Source organism: Coloeus monedula (assembly GCF_965178545.1).
Source record: "Coloeus monedula genome assembly, chromosome: 7".
Classification (NCBI taxonomy): Eukaryota; Metazoa; Chordata; class Aves; order Passeriformes; family Corvidae; genus Coloeus; species Coloeus monedula.
The window spans coordinates 371464-397796 of NC_138787.1; the positions used below are offsets into that span (position 1 = coordinate 371464).

A 26333-nucleotide genomic window follows, 5' to 3' on the forward strand; every position below is an offset into this window, starting at 1 on the left:
CAGTCAGTGATGCCTCACTTTGGGAGGGTCCCCATGGCACTGCTGCTCTGGGAGCGGGATGGGAACAGCAACAGGGGCTTTTCTCCAAGTGAAAGTGTTCAGCCAATTCCTGGGCAGGAGAAACCCAGAAAACCTGGGTTTTAGTCAAAAGTGGGTGCCAGGCCTGGAGCTGTATGCTGTGGTTGGCTTTGTGGCTTGTCAGGGAGCAGGGCTGGGCACCGCAGCCAAGGGCATGACAGGGGTGGCACAAACAAGGGGAGGACGACTTCCAGGTTCCATAGAGATTTGGGGCTGCTGCTCCCTGGGGAGCAGGTTGAGCAAGGGTGAAGAGAAGGGTGAACTGCCCTGCCTGCCTGCCTTCGCAGGGCCAAACGGGAGCAGGGGTGATGTGCACTTGGCAAATATAATTCCAAATGGAGAAAAAGGTCAATACAGCATTTTTGCCTTTGTTTCCACATAGGGCAGAGGTCTGGGCAGGCAGTGCTGGCCTCTCCTGGATGTGTGTCAAGCCCAGGGCTGGATGGGCTGGAGATGGAGACCCTCACTGCGTGAGGGCAACGTGCAGAGCTGGGGCAGTGCTCTGGCTTCTCTTCTCAAGCAGAAAGGAAGCATCCCAGAGAAAAACCATGCCCCAGTGTGTCCAAAAATAGCACCAGGGCTGCTCCAAGGTCCAGCAGGGCTGGCACGTGATGGGCTGCTGAGAGCTGCCATTGCGTGGGGCTGGATGGGGAGCCTGTATCCCATCCGGATGGCTGGCAGCCCCTGGATTGCCGGGCTGCTCCCTGGGCCCGGCAGTGACTCAGACTTGCTATAAACACGTCTCCCAACGGATAATGAATCCCGGTCGTTGCCGCCTTTCGGGAACACTCTGGATTCTCTTTGCAGTGCTCCCCCTGTCCCGTTCCCCCTCCCTCCTGGCAGCCCCGCTCCCATGTGGGATCATTTCCTGACGCTGAGTGGAGCCAGGGCTTTGAGGCCCGTTTTCCAAGCCATGGATTGCTTCATGGGCTGAGTTTCCCCATTAACCATTCTGGGGGCACCGAGGCTTTTGTGTGACTGGGGCACCCCCAGCACCCCGCCCCTCTCCCTGTGGATGCCCCACTGCCCAAACCACGGCTCCCCAGCCTCATCCCGCTCACCACGGAGGGCACGTCAAGCAACAAAAGCTTTATTGCAATGACACAGATAAGCCACAAAACACATCGCAAAGCGGCAGGGGCGTGAGGGGCGATGAGGAAGCGCAGAGAGGGGCGGTGGGAAGCGCTGGCTCGTAGTGGGTACCGCCGCACGCTGGCTGCAAGCTGCTGTCCTCCTGAGAGCTGCTTCCCCAGCCCCCTGAGCCCGCTGCTGCCCTGTGCCCCGGCTGAGGAGCGGGGTCTGGGCAGCCATGGGCAGGGGGATTCGGGCAGTTGGCCCCAAGGGCGCCATGAAGGAGCGGGAGAAGCTTGTGGGAAGCCGGCAGCATCTTCGGAGGGGGCTCAAGCATCAGCCACTGGCACCACGTTGGCTGCAGCGTCTGGTCAGGCGGTGAAGGTGTTCCTCCCATGGGGGTCAGGGTCTGCAGAGCTGGGGGGCAAGCAAGGGAGATGGTCAGGGCCCAGCCAAGGCTCCAGCACTGGTGCCTCCTGGCCTCTTGGGCTATGCGAACGTGAGGCTGCCACAACATCCCGAGCAATCTCCAGCGCGATACTGAAATCACCCACACCCCAAAAGCCAAGCTGGAGGAGCCATGCCCCCATGCAACTCTGCTACACCACAACAAATCTCCCTTTTTTTCCATGGGAGCTCACACCAAAACACATCCAGCATGAGCTGGGCTGCCAGGTGAGCCTGGGTGGTTGCCCGGTGTGCTGTGTTTGCCTCATGGGCTCTCACCGAGGGCTGAGAGCAGCTTTTTGGCAGCTCCAGAGAAGCCATCTGAGCACACTGAGGCTGTTGCTGGGCTGAGGATCTGCCCTTTCTCTGCCCTACAAACCCATGGTTGCGGGGATGGTGACTGCAGAGAGCTGGTTCTGCTGGACCCCATCAGCAAGATTTGGGGGTGATGGGCAAGGGCACTGCTGTGCTGGGGGTGATGGGCAGCTGAGAGAGGAGCACTGGGGAAGGACACACATCCCCACACAACCGCTGCCCGGTGCTGCACTGCACCACCCTGTGCCTCTGGAAATCACCGCGTTTCAGCCTGAAATATGCAGAGTGGAGATCTACTTGCGGCAAGAATAAATTTTAGTCTGCAACTGAAAATTTGTTTTAAGCACAGAGATGGCGGTTTCTCTGGTGTGTTGGGTTTGCTTTTTCACTGGCTTTTTACTGACAGTGCCTCTGCAGTGCTCCTGTAAGAGATTCGGGAGCACGGCTGCGTGCTTGGTAGCACACAGCATCATCCCTTGGGAAAACCACAGCAGCAGCTGCAGCAGCAGCCTCAGGTTACATCACTGCAACGTCCTCCCACCAAAAAAACCCCCACACCACTAATTGACTGCTTTTGGGTGAGCACATCATGGCCTGCTGCCCTTTGCACTTGGGAAATCCTGTTGGATATCTGTGGTGGTTTGATCCCAAGCTGTGCACGCAGTCCTGAGTTCCGGAGTGATGCTGCCCCATCCCTCTGTGCTCTGTGTGCCTGGCCATGCTGGCTGCTGGCCCATCACCACCGTGCTCGCATTCCACAGAGCATCTCACACCCTGGCCGTGCCCACGCTCCCACGAGGCATCCTGTGCCACGCCGTCCCATCAGACACAACCAAACCCAGAGACACTCCAGAGCCAAGCGCTGCTCATCCCCTGTTTGATCCAGACACAAACGTTCTCAGAGAGGGACAAATAGTGACACTGCCTGCAGGGAACCAGGACACAGCGTTCCATGTGTGCTTCAAATATTCCAGTCCTCGTGCACATCCCGGCCTATCCTTTTGGGATCAAAGCAGTTCCTTCTGGGAACAGCACGTGTGTTTTCAATCAGCTAGAGGCTGCGGTTCAGCGTGGGGCTCAGACCCGAAACCTCCTCCCGCTGCTCCATCCTCGTCCCCATCTCCTGGCTGGTTTTGTTCCCCATGTGCAGGGCGGACTTGATCATCATTTCTGGGAAGAGACATCACTGCGGTTGAACATGAATGTGGGAATCCAGAGCCAGCCTGGCTTTGCACTTGGCTGGATTTGGTCTGTGGGATGCTTTCGGAGCGATCCGGAGTCTCATCTTCCTCTTTGCAGGACAAGGGCGCTGGGGCAGAGTGGGAGGAGGGCCGCACATCTGGAGGGGAGAGAGTTGCACATCTGGTACATTCAGTACTTCCTAAAAGTCACTGCCACGTTCCCCTTTGGCCGGGGGCCTGGGGCTCGCTGCACTGCACAGCGGATCAGGATCAGGATCCGCAGCTGCATTCTTTTTGAAGGGAGAGCAAAAATATCCCTCTCGGCAGAGCCCCGGCTCCCTGTAACATCCAGCATGGGAGCGGGGGCATTGCACGGAGGCCGTGACCTTTCTGCAGTCATTCCGCCAGCTGCAGAGGCTCCTGCTGCCAGCCAAGGCACAGAGCAGCCAGCTTGGGAATGCCTCCCTGGGGACCACAGGGATGGAGACCCCTGGGACCTCTCCAGCAAAACCTTGTCCTTTTGTCAGCCCGATTGGGCTTGGGCCAGCATAAGGGGGTGGCTTGTGTCACCCATGGCCAAGGAGATGCTCGCCACACATCCTTGCCCGTGTGGGCTGGGCTGGCTCCACGCAGGTCCCAGCACTGACGGGACCCTTCCTGCAGAGGGACGCGGTGCTGGATGTCACCCACTCGCTGGATGTCACCGCCCGCCACCAGTGTCAGAGACACGCACACAAAAGCCCAGTCCCTTTCCAGCAGCGCGGGATGTCCTCTGCACGCAGCTGGAGCAGCGGCTGGAACATCCCAGGGCTGCCCGCGTCCCGGCTGGAGCAGGATCCATGAAAAGTTGGGCAATGGGGACATCTAGTGACCAGCCGGAAGCGCCCAGGGCTGGCGAGCGGGTATCCCCCGGGGCTGGGGGCTGCAGGGCTGGGGAGATGCCGTCCATCCCTGTGGCCAAGGAGAAGAGGGGATTAAGCATTCATCCCTGCCACACCACGCCGAGATCCCCCAGAAACTCTACCTCGGCCGGCACCGGAGGCAGGAAATTACCCTTGCTAATGGAGGATAAGCTGGGAATTAGCATAATTAAAAGTGACTAGCGTGGATACATAACAAACCCCGGAACAACAGCTCAAAGAGAGTATGAAATCTAAAGAGCCTCCCCGGTGAAAGTCACTTTCCCTTAGGGGAAATGGTCTATTTTTTTCAGTCTTATTTTGTACTAGATTTGCAAATAGAGTCTAGGGGAAAAAAATACAGAACAATACTCCAAACAATTTTGGGAGCACGACAAGGATATGCAGGGGGAGTGGGGACCTCCAGCTGAGGCCAAGGGACTGAGCACAGACCTCAACTGGCTCCTCTCTGATGGAGACCCCCCACACTCCAGGGGCAGGGGGAGGCATTGGACCAATACTTTCCAGTCAAAGTCAAAATTTTCCCCTAAATAACTCATTCCAGAAATGTTGAATCATTCTGACTGGATAACATGCATTGTTTTGGGAGAGAAAAGCAATGTATTAAAGCTATTCTGTTGATTAACTGGGACGTTCACCTAGTATTGAATATTCACCCCAATATTAGAGATTTTTCCCAGTGGCGTGGCTGTGGATGCATCATCAGAGTATTTTAAGTTCACCCAAAATGGAAACCCAAGACCTATCACAAATCAAAGCAAAACACTGAAGCTCCTTCCAAAGAAAACAGCAAATCTCCTTTTGAGTCATCCCAAAGAAATCAAAGCTGAGTTTGAAACATTCCTTGCGATTTTGTTGTTACCCTTGTTGTCATCAACATGCTCCCAGGGGATGCTGCAATGGTTTCAACACCTCTGTCTCCAAACCTCGCTCAAGCCCAGATGATGGATAAGCTGATTCCCAAATAACACTGCAGTTTCATCCTTTTCTTTTTTTTTAAATTTGCAAAATAACCTTGGCAATGTGACCCCAAAGAAAAGTTGCAAAGTCAAAGGGAATGCCAGAAGGAGGGATGCTTTGGGTTGTCCTGTGCAGGATCAGGAGCTGGACTCGATGATCCTGGTGGATCCCTTCCAGCTGAGGATATTCTGTGATTCTGTGACTGTGCAGAGCTCCTGTGAGGTGACCCAGGTGACTGCTACTGCTTGGACAGTCCCTTGTCCCCCTGTGGCCACATCCAGCATTCCCTGGAGCACTCCCGTGAGCACGGACCCTTGTGGCAGCACAAGCCTTGACACGACGTCTCGGACACCCGCCTGATGCCAGAGCAACGCTCATATCCAGCCTCTTCTCCCTCACCACCGATTCCTGGGGTGCCTTTTCCACAGCCTGGCTGGGTGACGGATGCCTGGGAGCGGGCTGGGATGGGGATGGTAGCCAGAGGGGGGGTGTTACCCGTGGGCTTGCTGGCGTGGGGATGGGTGCAGAGGTATTGCTGCAGTCTGCTCCCCCTCTCCAGCAGCCTCTGAGCTTGGCTGCATCTGGCAGACCCAATCTGGCATTTGCTATTTTGGGCAGCGCTGTCTCAGTGGAGGTGGGGAACAGCACAGGGAGCACACGCAGAGAGCAGAGGAATTCAGGGCAGCCGTGATCTGCAGGCACCGTGCAAAGCCATTTCTGTGTCCCGGACGCCGTCACGCTCCCCGGCCTTCCCCAGGTGTCCGAACCCCACAGCCTTGTCGGCCTGGGATGGATTTCTCAGTCTTGGTCAATGTGATGCTGCTGCTGCTGTGCCTCCAGCACCTCATGAAGAAGGTCTCCTTGTGCTCCAGCTTGTCCGACAGCCCCGTGGAGGAGCTGAGAAGGGCAGGATGGGCTGGCTCCCTCCAGGCACCATCCCTCTCTGAGGGGGCAGCACCCCAGGCTGCCATGGAGGGTGCTGGCAGTGGGATGTGGAGCTTTTGCTGTGGCTCAGCCCCCAGGCCAGCGGGGTGGTTATTTTTGCTGGGTCTCACACTCGGATATTTCATTCTTCCAACAGGAAAAACTCTTGGTCTAAAGCAGAGTGAGGAACAGGAGAAGACGAGGGGTGCCCCTTGCCCACAGCTGACTCGCCACCCTGGCAGGTGGTTCCATGCTTTGCTGGCCAGCCGGTGACTTGGAGGGGGCACCGTTTGGTGCCCACCTCCCTCCATCCTCAGCATCAGCACAGATACATGGGGAGGTGCCAGCAGAGGCTACTGGCCGCACCTGAGCCCCTCAGCACTCCCCACAGCACCTGTGCTCCTCTGGATGGGGAATCAGGGGATGCTCTGGAGCCTGTGGGGCTGCTGGGCCACCCAAAAGGCACAGCTGAACCCAAAGTGCCAGGGAGAGCAGGGCAAGAGGTTGGAGACAGGCAGCAAAGCACCTTATGGAGGATCTGGGAGCACCTTTAACCACAGAGGCTTGGAATGCTCCAGAGAGCTGAGCATGCATAGGTTTTGGGACACCTGGGCAGAGCAAACCCTGACACTCAGCAGCACCACCTTCACCTTTCCAGGCTCCTGGGCTGTGCTCCCATCCCAGCTGGAGCCCATAACCCCCTGCCCATCATCCTTGGCTCCATGGATGCAGTGGCATCACCTGGGATCCCTGACACAGCCAGCCCCTGTGAGTGCTGAGCCAGCAGGGCTGGTGACACAAGGAGAAGTAGCCCAGCATCCCGGCAGGAGAGGGTGGGAAGCTGCCAGCGGTGCCTGCCAGTACCGAGGGTGGAAGAGAGGGAAAGGCCATGAAGTCTTGGGGCTCACCTGGAAAAACAGTGTATTTCCCCTGTGGGACAGAGCAAAAATGTACTGTGTGGCTGCTTCAGCTGTCTGGGGACATGGTGTATCATGGTCCCCTCATTTGCCATCTGGGACAAGGGACAGTCAGGAATTAACAGTCGGAAAACGTACGTTTCCCTGTTGGAGAGGTAGGAGAGAGAAGAAAAGCCTGGAAGGAAAAGGCAGGGCTGAGCAGAGAGGGTCTCGGGGAAGGGTGTGGGGCACAGACATGGCAGATCCGTCCAGACAAGGGGGCAGTGAGAGATGGTGGTTGTCACACCGTAACTTATAAATTAATCTAAGGGAAAACCAAAGGATTCTGCAAGCCAAATACTCTCTCTTCGGGAAAAAAAAAAACCAACCAAAAAAACAACCAAACAGAAAGGATGGAATCACTCACGAAGTGCATCGCTCGTGGGGACCTTCTCTAAAAAAAAAGAAATTAAAAAAAATTATGATGATGGTGATGAAAAATAATAATAGTAATGGTAGTAGTAAAAATAAAAATACAAATAAAAATAAAAAAGAAATAGTAATGAAGAACTCTTGCGTACAACCCCCACCTTCCCTCCAAGCAGCTAAAAAGGTGTGGAAGGATGCAGAGGGAAGGATGGGTCTGGAATTGTCAGGGCTACCCAGGAGAAGAACAGTCGGAGCCCATCGGTACCAGAGCTGCACAGACATTTATTGAACACAAACAACGACAAACACAGCCGGCTCACAGAGCTTCCTGAGCTATCGTCCAAAGGTTTTGCTCATGGGGGATTGCCAAAAGAGTGCTTTCAAAGGCCCCTGGGGGTGTGAATCCCATACAGCTGAGTTCTTCCCACTTCCAGGTGCTCGTTAGTTAAAAAAAATGAGCATTTGTGTGTATGTGTGTGTGTGTGTGAGATTCCCTTAGTTTAGCAGGAAAAAGGGCTTGTCTGGACCATGCCATGTTCCAAGAGAGAAGCCTGCGCTTGGTTTCCGCTTCCCAAATAACACGGGGTGAAAACTACGCCCTTACCCCAAGGGCAGGGGCGTGAGGTGGCAAAGGTGAGCCAGGACAAGCAAGAGGGAGCACCAGAGGAAGGAGGGTGAGAGAAATTAAGTCATCTGAAGCAAGCACAGCTCTGGGTGGCATCACATATGTCCATGGGCTACAGAAAGTACCGCCAATGTCAACTCAAACGTGTAGGTAGCTACGCTAGACTGACACTAGAGACCCCGTCAGCTCCTGGAGACTCGCCAGTGAGAGAAAAAAACCAACACCCCCCCTCCCCCCTCCCTCGTCCCCAAAAAGCAGATGAAGAATTTACACCGTAACGCTGAAAACAAGGACCATAACCAAAGAGTTTGGGAGCAGCCTCGGGAGCACAGAGTAAAGAGCTCATAAAGAATCGTTCCCGTGTGTGCATATGCGCGTGTGTGTTTTTATATATATATATATATATTCGTTAGTAAAGAAAAGAGTATCTGTGGAGGCAAAGGGAAGACGGTAAATGTACAGGCAGTACAGGCTGGGTGGAGTGCCGGTGGCTGGAGAGGGTCGGGTGGTGCGGAGTGGAGGATGGTGGGTGGAAATTAGAGTGCGCCCATTCCAGTGACCTCAGACGTCAGCCTAGAATAGACAGGGGCAGAGAGAGGGGTGGGGGGGAGACAAAAAACAAGCGCTTAATCACCGGAGCAGAAAAGAAAACGAAGACCCTGCGGGGCAGCGCTCCTCTTGCCCACGCCCCGCATAGTCGGGTGGGCAGAGCATCACTGGGTGGCCTGGGGGTCCCCCGTGGAGGGCACGGGGGGCTGCTGGAGCACAGAGCCAGCGTAGTGGCTGGCTGCCTTCCCCTCTCCTCGCTGCGGCCAGGTGCTGGGTGCCCTTTACTGTCACCGTGTCGAGGCAGGGGTGTCACCCACCAGAGGTGCTGGCAGGAGTCATCCCAGAGCACGGCTTCTCTTCCAGCAGCATCCCTCCCACGGGGGACAGGCAGCTGTGCCAGCTCCCCTGGCTGCTTCGTTTTGCTCTGGTTTCGAAACTGTGGGAGAGGCTGAGCCCCATCCTGCCGCCCCAGCAGGTCACCTCCGCACAGGGGCAGCTCAGCCAGCCCTTCCCAGCAACGAAGAGCCGCTTCTTTTTCTTTTCTTTCTCTCTCCTGTCTCAGGAAGTGGGGGGGGGGGGGGGGGGGGGGAGGATTGGCGAGGATCTGCGGGGAAGCGGCTCAGCCATGCCCGCGGGCGGGGGGCTGGCCCCGTCCCTCACCCGAGCGGGGGGAGAGGTGCCACGGGCATGGGCAGCGGGGGAGCGGGGCGGGATGGGATGGCGGGGGTCTACTGCGGGTCGGGGCTCAGGTGGGTTGGGTGCGGGGAGGAGAAAGCACATACAGACCTCACCGGTGCTGCCAGCCCACACCCCAACAAGCGTCAGAGCCGCCGCCAGCAGCCCCCCGTCCTCGGGGCCCTGCCAGCGGCCTCCGTCCTGCGCGCGTCCGGGGCACCAGTCCTGCCCGGGCGGATGGGCCGGTTCGCGTGGCTCTGCCAGGCAGGTGCAAAGCTACCAGAAAGGTCCTGTATCCCCTTAAACTCGCTGTCCACGAGTCCACAGACACAGGCAAACAGGCACGGCTCGCTGCCTGCACGGAGCGGGGGGTCCCCAGCTCAGCGCTCCAGCCTCCCCTGCCCGCTGCCCTCGCAGGCCGCTGCCGGCCCCCGGCCCCCACGGCACGGGCTGCGTCTCCCCCCAGCCGGCGGCAGCGCTGGGAACCCTTGGCCCCCGCGAGGTCCTGCAGTGCCAAGCTTTTCATGATGATAAGGAAGCAGTCAGGCCGTTCCCATGTCTTGCGTTTATTGGACCGATTGTTTTCACTGAATGGAGGAAAGCCTTTGGGAGGCCTGGAAGCGCGTGGAAGAGGCAGTGAGCGATGCTGGGATCCCAGCAAGCAGGTCCCAAGTGATGCCTCCCTGCCACCGGCTCAGCTCCGTTCCTGTCCCCGTCCCCTGCCTCGTCCACAGGCAAAGACGGCGGCCACTCTGCCCACCCGCGAGCAAAATCCTTGAGCGAGGGTGGCGGGAGGGCAGGGCCCGGCGCGACCCGCGGCCTCTCCGCCAGCAGCGCGGCGGCTCCCGCTCCCCAGCCAAAGCGCCAGCTGGGGGGACATGTCCTGCTGGCGACGTCTGGTCCCCGCTCAGAGGTCTCAGCAAGACACCGTCCATCCCAGCCGGCCTCGGGAAGCCCCTGCTGGCCCCCGGGAGCGCGGGCTGCTCCCAGCGCGCCGGCGGGACGCGATGGGCCGTGGCGGAGGTCGGCGGGGGGGTCTCACCTGGCGTTGATGAGGTACTGCGCAAGGCTGATGTTTGCAGGGGTTCCTGTGATGGTAATTTGGCGCTCCGATGACCCTTCCGTGGCGTTGGCGATTTTGATCTGCGCTCCCGACATCTGCCGAATTTCATTGATTTTGGTCCCTTGGCGTCCGATTATGCAGCCTATTAGCTAGGAAAGAAAGCACGGAGGGAACGTCTGAGAAGCGGCAGCTCTGGCAGTCACCGGCGGGACACGAGCACACCTGGGACAAGAGTGACCTTAATGCTCATGAAAATAGGAGAGGGACAGCCCGGGGTGAATCCCACCTGTGCGTGAGCACCGTCCTCCAAGGACACATCCAGAGACCTGCTCTGCTCTGCTCTGCTCCTTGGGGGGGAGAAGAATCTCCATTATCTGCACAGGGTGCCCAGCATCTCAGAGGGCTTCAAGGAGAGCTCGTTTCAGTAATAATAATTTTCATGATTTAATAAATGGTCAGTGCTTTGCAAGTACTCATCCCCTTGGCAGTCACAGCAAACCCAAAGGTGGTTTGGACACGTTACTAGAAGGAAACAAGCCCACTGCCTACCCTGGGGACAGGCCAGCCCCAGGAGCCCCCTCATCAGCTGCTGCAGTGACCCCATCCCATATTTCTTCTATCCCACTGGGACACCCTCAGTGCCTCTGCTACCCCCTCTAGCTCTTTGGTGCAATCCAGAGGCCTGCCCGCGGGCACAGGAGAGCCCCACGCGGCTGTGGCACCCGCAGGAAAGGTGCACCCTACCTAAAAGCACGTCTTTCACACTCTTGTGAAAAAATCAGAGCCAGCTGGAGGCTTGAATTTCCTCAGCTGTTCATCCCTTGAATTTCCTCGATAGTCCTCAGTGGCTTGAACTTCCTCAATGGTCTTTGCTCATTTGTGCATCTCCCTCAAAGCATCTCCAAAGCTTGGTAACACATACAGGGATATCCAGCTTGACCAACACAGGCATGAGGTGCTCTGCACGCCCTTCTTGGCCATCTGAGCTCTTTTCCAAGGGCATTTTACACATGGGATGTTCATCTTGGCAGCTGCTGGATTTCTGCCATGGTATAAGTGGAGACGATTACTCCTCCAAATATTCCCTGATCCTTTAGTCAGACCATGGGGCTGCCACAGTGGTTTATCCCACATGGCCCTGAATATACACTGGAAGGGTATCCATTGTCTCAGGTTCTGTAGGGGGATGTTCAGCCCATCCTGGTCTTCACAGCACAGAAACAACTCCGAGATGCTTCAGCAAATGAAAATCTGCTGGGGAGACCTGAGGAACCAAACTGTTTAGGCAGATGCTCAGCTACACCCAAGCTGAACAGAGTTCAAGTTTCTCCTGACAGTCAGAGGAGCAGCAAGATGGGTATCATCAGATTTCCTTCAGCTGCAGCACACCTGCAAGCTACACCACTAAAACATGCCTGGTGACTCTAAAAGGAACCCAAACCTGTCCTCTGCTTCCCGAGAAGGTGGCAGTGGGTGTTTAAAAGCCTTTGAAACAACAGTGGGGAGAGCTAAGGAGGAGTTTTTCAAGATGCAGGTGATGACCTCTAAAGCCTCCCAGGTCTGGTGAGAGCTGGGTCTCTGGCGAGTGAATGCTCTGAGTGCTCCTCAGTTCTCAGAGGTCTCCTGGCATCCTTTCCTCCCACGTGAGTCCTTTTGCAAGGGGTCTCTTTCTATTTCTGAAGATGCCTTCATTGCTACGGTCCTCCATGCTCAGCAGACGTGGCTGTTGGAACCTCAGGAGCTCCCTGCAGCCTCCTGGAGAGGGATCCTTGCTGGATGAACAGTTGGAGCAGATCTGGAATCAGTCCCCACTGGCTCCTCTGCAGATCCCTCCTGTAGCGATGTGGCCCAGGGCAAAGCATCTCCAAGGCTTTCAGCCAGCAGGTGCTCAGAGGCTCTTGCACTGCCACGTCTCTCGGGTGGAGAGAGGTCTCGGCAGAGGTGCCCGGCAGCTGCAGTTGGGATCGCTGCCCTTCCCTGGCACTGCCGGCTGCTGGTGAACAGCAGGAAGAGGTAGCAAGAGCTGCCAGACCCCATCCAGAGACTGCTGATGAGGATGGGCTGAAGGTGCTTGTCAGTGATGGAGATGGGAACAGAGACTGGATGTCATCCCCCCGCTTGCCCTCATCATGATTTGAGCGCAGAGTGGGTCTTAATCCATTAGAACCAGTCCAGAAGCAAGTGAGGCACGTGGATCCAGGTTCTGGCTGTGTCGTGCTCTCCATCCCACCTCTTCCCCGCTGAGCATCCCTGCCCAGCATGGCTCCAGCCTCCTCCCAGCAAATATTCCAGTCCAACACCCACTTTACCACAAGGCTTCCATCTACCAGACCTCAAAGCTGCCTACCAGCAGCACTGAGACGCACCCTCTTTCAGACGCTCGTGTGACACTTTGTGGCATCAGAAATGTTATTTACTTACCTCCTCTTCCCCACCACCCCCTGCCCAGCCACTGCCCTTGAGCTGGAACATCATCTCAGACCCACCACGGCCTGATTAAGCAGTTAAGAGTTTAATCAGGGCCGGCATGGGAGCTCTCTCCCTTTCCCAGTGCTGTCAGCTGGGCATGTTTCATGAGCACTGCGTTCACTTGGAAAGGGAAATGGAGCATTAAGGATTGTACCTAGGGAAGCCACCAACGGGGTAAAGTCCAACGGGCGCTTTGTGCTGCAGGTTGATCCCCAATGGGCTGCACATGGATGAGGAACACGGGGAAGGGGCATCTCTAAATATGTTTAACAGAGCCAAGTGGCTGCAGCTTATATATAGATATATGTATGTATATATATACATACATGTGTATACACACACGGGCATGCCAAGGAAGCACTTGGATTTACTTACATCATTGGGAATGGTGAGTTCATGAGTACTGGCCGGGGGACTGGCATCCAAACCTGGGCAGACGCAAGGGAACAAGGTTAGAGCTGGCACAGGTGACACGACGGAGCTCCGCTGCTTTCCCGCAACACTGCCAAGGCTGCGTCCTGCTCCGGGCTGGGAGGGGAAGGGGATCACACACTCCGGGACAAGGAGGAGGAAGACGGTCGCTACCTGACTCTGCTGGAGCTGGGTGTCACCTTCCCTGCATCCCACGGGTGCCTCGCTTCCCACCCTCCATCCTCCCACTGGGAATGGCTTCAGAAGAGGGTGCAAGGTTCCAGCATCGCCAAAGAGAGGTGGGTGAAACACCTTCCCACACAGCAGCAGAGAGCATGGGACACCCACCAGCCCTGCAGGAATGCTGTCCATGCACCCTCCAGCCCTCTCTGGATGCAGCAGCACTGAGCTTCTGGGGTGTGACAGCAGCTTGGTGCCCCAAAACCGGTGTCCCCACGGGATCCGGCGGCACAAGTCCTCTGCAAGTTAGAGCCCCACGGACTCTCATGCTGAATTTAAGCCAGACTGCTAAGACATGCAACCTAGCTGGACCCAGGACCAGCTGTCCCTCTTATTCCCAAGGGAAAGCAAGATGAACAGTATGGAGATCCAGATCCTGCTTCCCTCCAAAATTACACAGCGAGGAGCGAAGGCAGCGGCGTGCATCCTCCCAGCCTCTCCTGCATCAGGGAGAGCTCTCTCCTCCATGGTGGGAATGGCTGGAGCCAGCAGGATACCCTGTGTGTGCAGCTCCAGAGGTAAGAGGACACCATGCCGTAGTGCTCCTAGGTCAAAGCCTGCCTCTCCCACGGTTTTCCATATTAAATCACCTCAGTGCTGAAGCAGGGACGTCCTATGTCAAATCTGCAAGAAAGAAGCTGTCTGGTGGCTGACAGGAATTTGCAGTAACTGGAAAAAAAACCCCTTGTCCTTATGATATAAACCACTGATGAAGGCTTGTAGGAGCAGAAGAGACTGCCAGATCTGTGTCCATGGAAAGAGGGTGGTTAAGGAGGTGCGGAATGAAGAAGCACAAGGAGACTGGAAGTGCAGGGCTCCTGCAAAACAAGGCAGCAGCAGCACCCAATTCCTCATGTATTTCCATGGAGGGCCTCAGCACAGAGGGAGAGGAGCTCCGGGTATCTCTGATGTGCTCATGCATGATCTTAGGATGTTAGGAAATGAGGGTGGGGAGGCCCTGGTCCAGAGAAGCTGTGGCTGCCCCATCCCTGGAAATGCTCAGGGCCAGGATAGATGGGATTTAGAGCAACCTGGGATAGTGGAAGGTGGCCCTGCCCATGGCACAGGGTGGAACAAGAAGGGCTTTAAGGGCCCTTCCAAGGGAAACCATTCCATGATTCTGTGACTCTGTGATTCCTGTGCTTGCCTGAATGCAGCTTCCCAGACACACCTCTCTGACACCTGCCTGCAGGAGGTCTCCTCAGTAGATTTTTCACTTGGGAGCCCAGAGAGGAGAGGAAATGCAGCGAATGAGGATGCAGATCCTCCAGTAGGCAGCCCTCTGCTGTCCTTCACCCCTGCCAGGCGTACTAATGCCAAAACCTGCACAAAACAGGTACTACACCACAGGCAATGCTCAATGTTGGCTTTACAGCACACATGCACCTGCCCTGTCCTGTACACTGAGCCTCCTCACAGTCTGGGGCAAGGTGGACTGCACCTATCACAGACACGTCCCTCTGGTGAGGGTGGCCCTGTCCCTTGGCCATGTGTTACAAGGCCCAGCTCAGCAGCAGCCTGGGTATGGCAGAAAATGTCTTCTGAAGGGAGCAGAGCACCAGTGAGGGCTCTGAGCAGTGCTGAGGCATCCAGGGATCTTAGGGAATACAAGCTAAGCTCCTCAGACTCACAGGCAGCACCCTCCATCCCACATTCAGATGACATGGATGCTGCTGAAAGCCCTTGGGGCACCTGGTGCCATGGTACCGCACCATCCCTGCATCACACAGCCTTTGAGGAATGGCCTTCTCCATGACCCGGAGACTGTTTATTTCAGCACTCCGGATCCTCCCTCTCTGATATGCACAAGCAGTCCTTGAGGCTGTAACGAGGGTGTCAGGGAAGGATTAATGCCTTGGGTGACTGCAAAGGGCAAAGGGGGCATGCAGAAAACATGGCTGCACAGGTCGCTGTCATGAAATCTCTAATTCCGTTGTCCTGTGGGGTCTATTGACTTGGGCTATGCTTGCTTTCATAGTTAGGTGATGTCCCCAAACCTTTGAGGCATGCATGGGATGGCTGTGTGCCCCAGGTCTGGTTCATATTGCCTGTGAGCCTCCAGCTCTCGGGAGAACCCCTCTATGCAATGGTAGGAAACAAAAGACAAATCCGTTCCGCACGTACAGGTGAACGTGGGACATCTGACAGCAAAATGTCTCCAAGGCTGCAGCCACGCTTTGGCTCCTCAGGGTCCTGTCCCACTAAAATTGCAACTCACCCTGAAGGGCTCGGAGATGGCTAGAGCTGCATGTCATGGCTGCTCCCACTGGCACTGTTCTGTTGTTTCTGAGTAAAGTTTATGCAAAATTAAATGCAGGAATAAGGGTGATGACTCTGGTATCTTCCCCGTTACGCAGACGGCATTGGGAGACACCTCACCACACCTGGGGGGAAGCACCAATCTCTGCTCTCTGTGCCCAGGGACAGCACCCGAGGGAACAGCAGGAAGCTGTGCCAGGGCAGGGTCAGGCTGGAGATCAGGGAAAGGTTTTTCTCCCAGAGGGTGCTGGGCACTGCCCAGGCTCCCCAGGGAATGGGCACGGCCCCAGGCTGATGGAGCCCAAGGAGTGTTTTGACAACACGCTCAGGGATGCCCAGGGTGGGGTTGTTGGGGTGTCTGTGCAGGGCCAGGGGTTGGACTGGATGATCCTTGTGGGTCCCTTCCAGCTCAGGAGATTCTGTGGTTCTGTGGCAGTTAAACACAAACATCACAAACCCAGGCAATAAAGCCCAGGCACTTTTCCTTTGGCATGCTGCACCAAGGAGAACGGTGGTGCCCGATCTCTGCCTGCCCACCACGAAAACCTGCTGTCTTCTCCATGAATACCACGATTCCTCTTGGAGCACAACAACGGCACAGTCCTATTTACGGAATATATTTCCACCAAAGCCTGCTTACTTCCCTCTAGCTTTGTGTTTTACCTGATGACTGGCCCATCAGATTTTGAGCTTCTTCGGAGGAATGTAAGGGCAGCTTTTCTCCTGAAGAGCAAAGAAGAAACAGGTTTAATGCTTTTGCCTTCGAGGAGATAAGCAATGTCACTTCATCTAGGAAGCTCAAAATATGATGAACATACTGTCAGAAAAGTAACTTCCAAGCGGTACTTTAAGTATCTCCATCCCCTGTGCTCTTTCTGCTTCCCAGGTCACCGGGAACATGCCAGCCTTGAGGACAAGGCTCGGGCCACGCCGGGGCCTGCTGTCCTCCCGTCAGCGCGGCCCCCTCCGGCCACGACTCCTTCCCACTACTGCGGGGGTGCCGTCCTGCCTGCCCAGCACCGCTCCCCGAGGCAGCAGCCCCGGCCGGCCCGAGCCACTCCGGCCGGGAAAGCGCGGATGTCCCGCCGGAATCCGGAGCGGCGCAGGGCGGGGGATGCTGCCTCCTCCGTGGAGGGAGGGAGGGAGGGACTGTGCTCACGGCTTCTGCTGGGAAAGCCCAGGCTGAGAGCTCGCCCTTGAGCACCATGACCCCCAAAACATCTGCCAAGCCTCTCGTTCACCTCTCCCCATGGATACTGGCGACTTTTTACTTGCCCTGCTCATTTCCATTAAACAGCAAGAGTTTAGAAAGAGAGAGAAACTCTACAGGTAAGAGAAGGATATCTTGAAAGGGCATGTGGGTACGTACCAGGGAAAGCGGGGGTGGTCTGTCCAAGGGGAGTAAAGGGGGTTTGCTGCATAGCCAACTGGTGGAGCTTGGTCAACTGCTGAGGGGTAGGAGGGACATTAGAGCTAAGAAGGTTATTGTCATAGAGTACAACAAGTCACACCGAAAAGCAAGAACAAAATTGTAACGGAAGGGGGGGGGGGAAAAAAGGAAAACAAACCGAAAAATAAATTATAAAAAAAAAACCAAAAACAAACCCAAAAAAAACCAAACCAGGAAGCCATGGTGAGACATGGCAAAAAACATTAGCAGAAAGGACTTGGCCTGGGTATAGTGCAATAAAGCCCAAATCTTTGGCAGAAGTGCTTGGTCAGGGTCTGAAGTACAATACCAGCGAGAAGCCCATTCTTAGTGTCAGTTCAACTCCTCTGCCTCGGTGCAGGGCCAGCTGGTGGGTGTCACAACCAGCACCCAGAGACCCTCTTTGTGCCACCAGAGCCGCATTGTCACCGCTTGTCCCCCCAGCACACATTCTTGTGCTGTGCCTCTGACGGGAAGTGCCTCTGGGAGATGGCTAAACTGCGTTTCTAAATGCCAGCTCGTTAGGAATAGGGGGAATTATGGGCTTCAGCCATGACCAGTAGGTATTTCAGATCCTTGTATCCCTTGTTGTGCCAGGCAGGTTTTGCTGCCCGGTCAGGAAGTGGTTTTATAGCGAGGTGTTTGTTTGTTCGTTTGTTTGTTTGGAATACATTTTGTGCTCGGTTTTACTGCTCCAAATTAAAAAAAAAAAAAACAAAACAAACAAACCAAAAAACCAAAAAGACAGGAAAAGAAAAGAAAACAAACTAAACTGGGCTGAAGTCTGGCAGTGAGCAGGAGGGAGGCTCTTTATCACCTCCCACTTTCACAGGTGCTCAGAGAGCTGCCAGCATAGCATCACCCCCCAAACTCAAACTGCTTGTTTTGCCCATCATCCCTGGCAATGGGGAGGCAGGAGTTACAATTTCCATGTTTTGGGGGACAACAAGACTCAAACACCTCCTTGCTGCTGCAGCAGGGCTGGGGAGAGAGTGCAGGGAGGTTTGGCTGGCAGCGGTGAGGGGGAAATGCTGGGAAGAGCTGTCCTGCGGGGCTGTGCACACTGGGGGAGGCTGGAGGGAGGCAGCAGGAAGGGGTGGAACACCTGCAAACCCCTGGACAGGTACCCCTGGGATCCCTGTCCTGCCTGGAGAGGCATGAGGACATCCAGCCTCCGCTGGCTATGGGGAGAGGTCTCACCACTCCACAGAAAGAGGTGCCTGCAAACCTCTGTGCTTATTTTGGCTGCATTTGGCTTATTTTAGCCGAAGGTGTGATACAATGGGTGCCTGCCACAACACAGCTGTCTCCAGATAACACTGGACATGCCACTGCTCCTGCAGGGAGCAGGGATTTCAGCATCCACTGCTTTTTAACTTCAGAACTATCCCGTTTTCTAGAGCTGCACCCCGTTTCTGGAATTCCTCGTGACACCTGGTCCCACTGGCAGGACTCCAGATGAAACCTCTTTGCCCCGCGGGCTCTGACCGTGCCCTGGGACAGAGGTCCTGCTTTGCCAGGTGGGGGAGACACCAAGATCCTTTCTAATACTGATCCAGTGTGGATAGTGGTATTTAGGCAGCCCCTGCAGTTAGAGCAATAAACAAGCCTAGGAGAGGAGAAGATGGCTGCACCCAGGTGTCACAGAAAAAGCTGCTACGTCCATCTCTTCCTGCTCATCTTCCATGGTTGGGGGAGGGGATTGTCCCCCTCTGCTCTGGTGAGACTGTACCTGAGGTACTGCATCCAGCTCTGGGGTCTCCAGCACAGGAAGGACATGGATCTGTTGGAGCGAGTCCAGAGGAGGTCACGGAGATGCTCCAAGAGAGCTGGAGAGGGACTTGGGAAAAGGGCCCGGAGTGACAGGACAAGGGGGAATGGTTTCACAGTGACAGAGGGCAGGGATAGATGGGATTTTGGGGAGAAATTCTTCCCTCTGAGGCCCTGGCACAGGTTGCCCAGAGAATCTGTGGCCGTCCCATGCCTGGAAGTGTCCAAGGCCAGGCTGGACAGAGCTTGGAACAGCCTGGGAGTGAGAGGAGTTTTAAGGGCCCTTCCAACCCAACCCATTCCGTGATTCTATGGTCCCATGGCTTTCGGGAAGGCAGGCAGCTACATGTCACATCCCAAACAGCCTACAAACACCCAGGCACTGCTGAAGCCCCTCATGAGCCAAAGCTTCCCCGTCCTGGGGCATTTTTTCAGGGGAGTAAATCAAGGCAGAAGCACACGCTGGGCATTCTAAAGTCTGCCTGCTTTGCAAAAGGCAGCCACTAAACACAGACACCTAAAATGTGTTTTAAATGCCCCAAAACCACATTCTAGACTGGATTCTGCACTGAACACTGTTTAAAATGACCGGTCACTGAGAGAACACCCTGAGAGTAAGGATGAAGTGATTGGCCCCTGAACCAACAACTTTTCTCAGGAAATCTGCTGGGAGTGGGGCAGAGTGCAGCCAGCAAATATATTTTAATCCTGACAATCAGAGGATTACAGGAACAAGGAAAACACTAAGCTGTTGGCACCATTTGCAAAGAAAAACTGGGATAAAGGCTGCATTGATCTACCCTAAATACACAGGTTATTTAGTTATATTCTGCTTATGGAGCAAAAGCAAGGAGTACATAATTAGGACTATTTCTTATATCAACCATCACAGCAGGCTGTTCAGAGTACACACATACTGGTGTCACATGGGAAGACAAAGCCTGGATTCCTCTAATTCCAGTGAAACCCCTTCTCCTAGAAAATCCAGCCTACAGCTCCCAACTGTTCCCATGTGGAGCAGGCATTTGTGGTGTCAGCCTTGCCACCTTCTCAACCATGGAAAAAGTAATTCCATTCTTTAGTACCCAGTGCACCCACTGGGAAGGGGAATGCTGAGCTGCATCAACCCCTTCCCATGGCTGGGATGGCTGGAGAAGGCTTTCCACCCACTGCCACATCCTCAGCCCCACTGCAGACCCCTGACTCGCAGCAGGAGGGACCCTCCACAATGGGACTCGATGGGTATTTTGTCCCCCTGGAAACACATTTAGAAAGGCCCTGCTTTTTCCAAGAGCCGTGAGCACCTCAGAAGCTGAGCTGCTGGCATCGCAGTGCTTCTCTGCTTTCCGCACAGAAATCCTTTAAACAGGCTGATTTTCTACTTCCCTTGGTAATTTCAGGCGCACACATTCCTGCTGATGATCCCTACACGTCCCTCCTGATCCCCCACAGGCACGGGAGCCCAGGGGATCCCAGTGCCAGCCAACCCCAGCCAGAGCAGCTGAGAGCAGCTCAGAGCAGCTCCTGTCCGCACCAAGGAGCGCGAGGTGAAGTGGGGGCTGTCCCCACGTCCCCGCCATGGGTGACAGCCACCCGCAGCAGTGGGACAGCCACCAAAACCAGGGTGACCGTGTCGGTCAGGGAGCCCTCAGCACGGTGAGATCCAGCAGCACACACCTTCCCCATCCCTCTGGGAGACACGGGATGGGGGGGGTTTGCTCAATTTCCAAGTCACCCAAAAGAGCACCCCCTCAGAAAGGCACATCCCTGCCCAGGCTTCAAGCACAAAACCCCCGGAGCTCTGGCTTCTTCCCACCCCACCAAGGCACTCAGCAGCTAAATATACCCTTGGCTTACCAGCATTTTAAGGACAAGGGGAAAATAGAGGGGAAAGTATTATTTTTTCTTTTTTTTTTTCCTTGTTTTGATCATTTTGAGGCACAAAATGCATAGAGTATGGTTTCTCTCAGAAAAAAGGGATAGCACTGAACAATGCAAACAATTTAGCATCAGGCCAAGTCCTCAGAAGTAATAAAGTTTAGTGCTAACAGGTCAAAAGGCTACTCGAGGTATTACAGATACTACACACGGCCAGTTACTTTGAAAATATGCTATTAATATTATTGGCTAATATTAATATTATGTGAATTAACGGTAGCATGCAGGTGACAGAAAAGGGTATAAGAAAAATTAGGGTAAAACTCACATCCGGGTGTGGAATAGCGTATTGTCCCTGAATTGTATAGGCCTGTAAAGGAAAAACAAAGATGTCACCAGTGCTGGCTGGACATGGGGAGAGGACTCCATCCCTCTGCCAGAACCCCCCTGTGCCACACTAAATTCCCTGGGGCAGCAAATCCTTGGGGCAGGAGGGAGATGTTCCACCTCTCATCCAACCTAGAGCATGCTGAGCTACCTGACTTCAAGGGCTCAGGCTCAGTTTGGCTTTTTCAGAAGGAAAGAAAGAGCTCTTTATAGGTGCCAGCATTGCATGGAGCGGGAATATCAGGCTGTGGCTGGTCTTTCCTGTACAAAAAACAAGGATCAGTGGCAGAAGGGTTGGAAGTGGGTGATCTTTAGTGTCCCTTCCAACCCAAACCCTCCTGTGATCCTCTGATAGCCAGAACTGCCCGTGTGGCAGGTGCACAGTGACATCACCGCTGCCCTTCACACCCAAGCGTGATCCCAAAAAGCCAGCCAGCGCTGTGAGCTGAGGTGCACAACTCCCAGTGGATGCTTTACATCCACCCAGTATGTTCCAGTGCTCTGCTGGGGCATTGGAAAGGCATCGAGGCAAGGGCTGCCTGCACTGCGATGCCTTTCACCAGCTGTATTTGATAAATCCATGCAATATCTGCCAGGCAAATGGGTCTGTGTGTTTTTCCCATCCTTTGTAGCAATCCTTTCTCTTTTTGCTTGTAAATGACCCCAAAATAAGCACCAATGTGGGTGAAGAGCCAGACACTAGAGAGCCCAATATTTAGGACTTAACCAGCTAGCAAAATGTATCTCACTGGTTGACACAGTATTCAGATGATTCTGAAAGAAATGGCAAAAGAGATGGAGAACACTTTGAAAAGGGAGAGTAAAGAATGCCAAGAAAAACGAAAGGAAAAAACCTTGGAACCTCCTGCAAATTTGCCACGTCGTTTGCAAAGAGCAAAGCACTTCGTGTGAACGAAACCCCCGAAATCATGGAGGAGGAAAAGGGAAAATGGCTGTCCCAGTGCCCACCAGCATCCCAGCACAACGGGGACACGACAGAGGCTGAAGAGCTGCCCGTCCTGGTGGTTTAATTTGGCCATTGCTTTTTGATTAGAAAAACTGAATCGAAAAAGGTAATTAAGGGCAGGAAGGTGTCTTGGACAGATGCAACTCAACTCTGACCTTGCCCATGGAGGGCTGGTCCCTTTGGCAGCTGCCACTGGCCGCTACATCCCTCAGCCTGCTGAGCTCCTGGAGGCTCATCCCACCCCAAACACCTGTCACCACTGTCACCAGCTGTCCCCTGCCCACTCGCCCCATGCCACCCCTCGGGCAGAACCAAAGGGCTCCCAGCCTTGGGAAGAGCTCTCCCTTCAGAGACAGTTGCTTCTTCCCGTGACATTACTTCTGTCCAAGACACCAACCATTTGCCAGCAGGAGCATTGCTGCCTCCATCTCACTCTCCCTTTTGAAAAGATCAGTTCACCAGGCAGCTGGACTCAAAGCTCTTTTCCAGAACGGCTGCTCAGATGGAGTGATGGAGTGACACACTCCTGATCCTGGCAATGACTAATTCAGCCTGAAATAGCCTGTGCTCTGGGCTTTGCTCCTGTTCTTAGTTTGTCCTTCTATTTATTATGGTTGGAGAGAAATGAAATAACTCTGGGTGGCATAAGCTGTGGTTCTGTGGTGCTGGCCCTACCTAGCTGCTGGAGCTCCTGGGAAGGTACACCCCCCGTTGGATGTGATGGACATGGTGGCATCTACAGGCAGGTGAAGCCAGGAGATGAGGTGGAGAAACCAACGGTGCAAGTTCCCTCTTTAGAAGCAGCCATGTGTTCAGTTGCTCTTGTTCCTGCTGGTTTTCGTTTGCAGAATAACCTCCAGCTCATCCGTGTGATGGTTATCCCACAAAGGAAAAGCCACCCCAAGGCTCGCTGCTGGAAATAGCACGTGGTGTCTGCAAGGCTGCAGTGTCACTGGGGTGACACAACGCCGGCTCTGCCGCAGGGGCAAGCAGCACCCCAAACCAGCCGAGCACCAGGGATGGGGACACGGCTCTTCCTGGGGGATTCCCTGAGCAGAGGCTCAGCACAGCCCGGGATTAGCTGCGACAAACCCTTCCTACCTCGGATCAATTACAGCTACACAAAGGTACTTTTAATTGGGCTGGAGATGCCAGAGGGCAGTGACAGCCTCTTGTCCAACAGTGCTTTTCTAATCCTCTCCTTCTCACCCACTGACAAATACTGAACTCGGGTCTAATTCCAGCCTCTCCTTTGTGCAACACCCTGACACGGAGCTGACACCCTGTCTGGCCCTTCCCTTCCCCTTCTCCTCATCCTCCAGCATCCATCACAGGAGCTAAGCCAAGAGCTTTCAGCCCAGCTGCCGTGGCACACAGCGGATGGGATGACACCATGCAAGTCAGAAGGCAAGAAACCTGAGTGCACTAACGGGCAGCGGCTGGTGCTGCAGTAAAAGGCTGAGGTTGGCAGTGGAGGCTGCAAGCGGGTCGGCTCTTACCTGACCACCTGCAAAAATGACAGGGGTGGAGGCGGGCTTTGGGCGGTAGGGAATGGTGGCACCTTTTGGTGGGGACTAGGAAAAGGGATAAGGAGAGGGAGAGAGAACATTAGAACAGCTTTCCTGAAACGGCGGCAAAAAGAGCGTTAGAGAGCACCTAACGGAGCACGGCCCCCGGGGCCGCCACCAGCAACACCCGCACCAGGCAACACCGCGTTTCTGGACAGGAGCACACGGGGGAAAGAGGTGTTCCACGGGCAACAGGGTCAACCTGGGGCACGGGAGATCCCCTGCCACGGCACGGGCCCCTCAACGGCTTCCTGGAGCTTCGCTGCCTCCCTCAGCTTCGCTCTGCTCTGTGCAAACCGCATCACCTGGTCTAGGCTCCGGGAACCCTCCTCAGAGCGCCCCGAGGAGAGCCTCAAGCAGCAAGATGGGGGGTACAGCCCATCTGAGCGACCTGGCACCATGCTCAAGCTTTTTGGCTGCCCTCATCTTCCTCACTGCCGGAACAGGGCCACCTTCAGGCCTTGGTGTGGTCCATTGCCGTCCGAGCTGGGACGTGGGTGCTGCGAGGCACCTGTGGTCAGGTGAGAGGTGTCCCTGCACATGGCAGGGCGCTGGAACTAGATGGTCTTTAAGGTCCCTTCTAACCCACACCATTCCGTGGTTCTGTGGCCTCACTCCTCTCTGTCAGGTCCCTGGGAAGGTCTGAGCAGAGCTGCAGTGAGTCAGCCACTGGTGTGATGCACAGGAGCTGCTCACCCAGGTTCTCCCTCCTGGTTTTCTCCTGAACACAACTTGCAGCCCACAGGAAACCACATGGAGGTTTTTAGGGATCATGAGAGATTTCAGCTCTCCTCCTGCTTCTACCCAGAATTAAACAACTCAGTGATGGCTATATAAGGACAGGCAACAGAAATGACACTATCTCATGGAAAATTCTTCTTTTCTTTCCTGTATGTTCTTTAGATGTCTACTTGTAGGCCAGCAGCATTATCTAAATCCTCCTGCTAAGAACCTGTCTGTGGGAAAGCTGATCAAAGCACACCTCCAACATCCCAAATGTACTTGTTCTTTTTATTGCATTACAAATCTTGGAGGGGACGAGCCAGGATTATCTGTTTTAAGACTGAAAGGTGATATGGAACATCTCTGTGAGCCGTTAAAGTCAGGGAACATTCCAAATTTCAGACTGCAAGATGACTCGTGGGTTGGTCTCTTTCCCACTGCTGAGCTGTGCACAGGAGCAGCACATCTTGCTTTCTGAGAAAGACTTCTTAACACACCTGTCAAGCATCCCCTCAGGCTCATCTCTGCTGCAGTCCATGACCTGGGGTCATCGGGTGCCTAAAATTCCTCTGGCAGCAGCGCAGCTGCCTGAGCATCACAGCCAGCAGGGATGGCTAATGTGGCTCCCGGCTATCCCTCCTGAGATGTGCTGCTGCCAAGCTGAACACGCTTTCAATTTGGCTTTGCTTCACCTTCACCAAGCCTTGCCATACCCATCCGAAGCCTTTCCAGTGGGAAACGTGCTCCTCCCTGCCATGAAAGGGCCGTGCAGCCAGGAAGAGGAGCCTGACATCGGTCCCTGCTTTGTCTGTCTCTGGGATGCACCAGCAGTGGAACGTGTCACCATCCTGTGTCCCAGGGGCTTTCCTCCTGAAGCTTCTCCCATCTGAGGTGGCAGGTGTGGATGTGAGGCATGTGGCTGAGGTCATCTCCAGCCATTGGTACAGCAGATCTCTCCATGGTAGAGATCTTCAAGCTCTGCTTGTCAGCATTTGTCCCAGAAAATGGCACCTTGGACACGTATCCATGTGCCCTACAGTCCCTGCCCTCCACCAGCCTTCCTCACTACCATTCCCACTGTGCCTCACTGGAACACAGCTCTGTGCTCCCAGTTCCAGCTCCCCCAGTGCAGGGGATGCTCTGGCCTCCTCCTCCTCCTGGCTGGTGGTCCTCGTGGGGCACTGTGACCCCTCTGCAGAGGAGACCAGGTGCTTGGAGCAGCGGCTGCAGCCCCCATCTCCTTCCCACGGCACCCTGGGTGCTGCTGGGACACCAGGCCAGGCTGTCCCAGCCTGCTGGCACCCCTCTGTCCTGAAGCCACCCCCTGCTCTGACACAAACCACCTCCTTTGGGGCACCCGACCAGACAGGCTTCCAGTGTGGGATTCTAGGAACAACGGACAATGGCGGGGAAAAGACACGGGGTGCGTTTCCAACGGAGGTACCAGGAAATGAGAGTGGTCCGACAACGCGTGGTGAAGGGGACGAGAGAGACACGCTCCACAGCTCCCAGCGCTCTCGTGGGGCCAGCTGGGATTTTTTTCCGTATGTACTTTACCCCCTTTGTTACAGACTGTACCTCCAGCATCACCACACAGATCTGTTTGACACACTGGATAATTGCGTCGGGCGTCCCCGAGATTGTCACCGCCCGCTCCGTGGAGTTGGGCAGCATGTCCCCCGCCACTTGGACCTGAGCACCTGTGGACTGGAGACAGAAAGAGAGAGGAAGGAGAAATCCCACAGCTGAACGCCTTCACCCGGAGCCCGGCACGTGGCATTCCAAGGGATGCTGCTCCCGCGTCAGCCACACCATCCCGGGAAGCAGAGTGGTGCACGGTGCAGCACAGGGGTCCCCTTCTCCAAGGCAGCTCCCCCTTGGGCGCGGATCAGCTGCGAGCAGCTGCGCTGAAGTGCGGTGGTGAAATGAAAGCTGCCTCACCTCTCGGATCTCCTTGATCTTGGAGCCCCCCTTGCCGATCAGGGAGCCGCACTGACTCGCGGGCACCACCAGCCGCAGTGTCACCGGAGGTTTGCTCGTAGCGGTGCTGTTGCTCATGGAGTTGGTTATGTCCTTGGGAAGGGAAAGGGAAGCACATC

At 55.2% G+C, this 26333-nt stretch overlaps 1 protein-coding gene across 7 annotated transcripts in view; it reads right to left on the reverse strand.

Annotated features, from left to right (window-relative positions):
* Positions 1–1266: 1266 nt before the first annotated feature.
* The window catches only part of PCBP3 (poly(rC) binding protein 3), a 43636-nt gene continuing 18569 nt past the window's right edge, over positions 1267–26333 (reverse strand). For 2 of the 7 annotated variants that reach the window (XM_082284605.1, XM_082284606.1), the window contains exons 6-14: positions 26176–26307; positions 25813–25941; positions 23443–23517; positions 20918–20959; positions 16882–16960; positions 16176–16235; positions 12978–13030; positions 10113–10282; positions 1267–1566 (exon numbers count right to left, since the gene is read on the reverse strand). In XM_082284605.1, the coding sequence (XP_082140731.1) occupies positions 1521–1566; positions 10113–10282; positions 12978–13030; positions 16176–16235; positions 16882–16960; positions 20918–20959; positions 23443–23517; positions 25813–25941; positions 26176–26307 (786 nt within the window). In that variant the 3' untranslated portion in view covers positions 1267–1520. Of the gene's footprint in view, positions 1567–7599; positions 8420–10112; positions 10283–12977; positions 13031–16175; positions 16236–16881; positions 16961–20917; positions 20960–23442; positions 23518–25812; positions 25942–26175; positions 26308–26333 lie in introns of those variants that run through there. The other 5 variants (XM_082284607.1, XM_082284609.1, XM_082284608.1 and 2 more) reach the window with 5 other exon arrangements.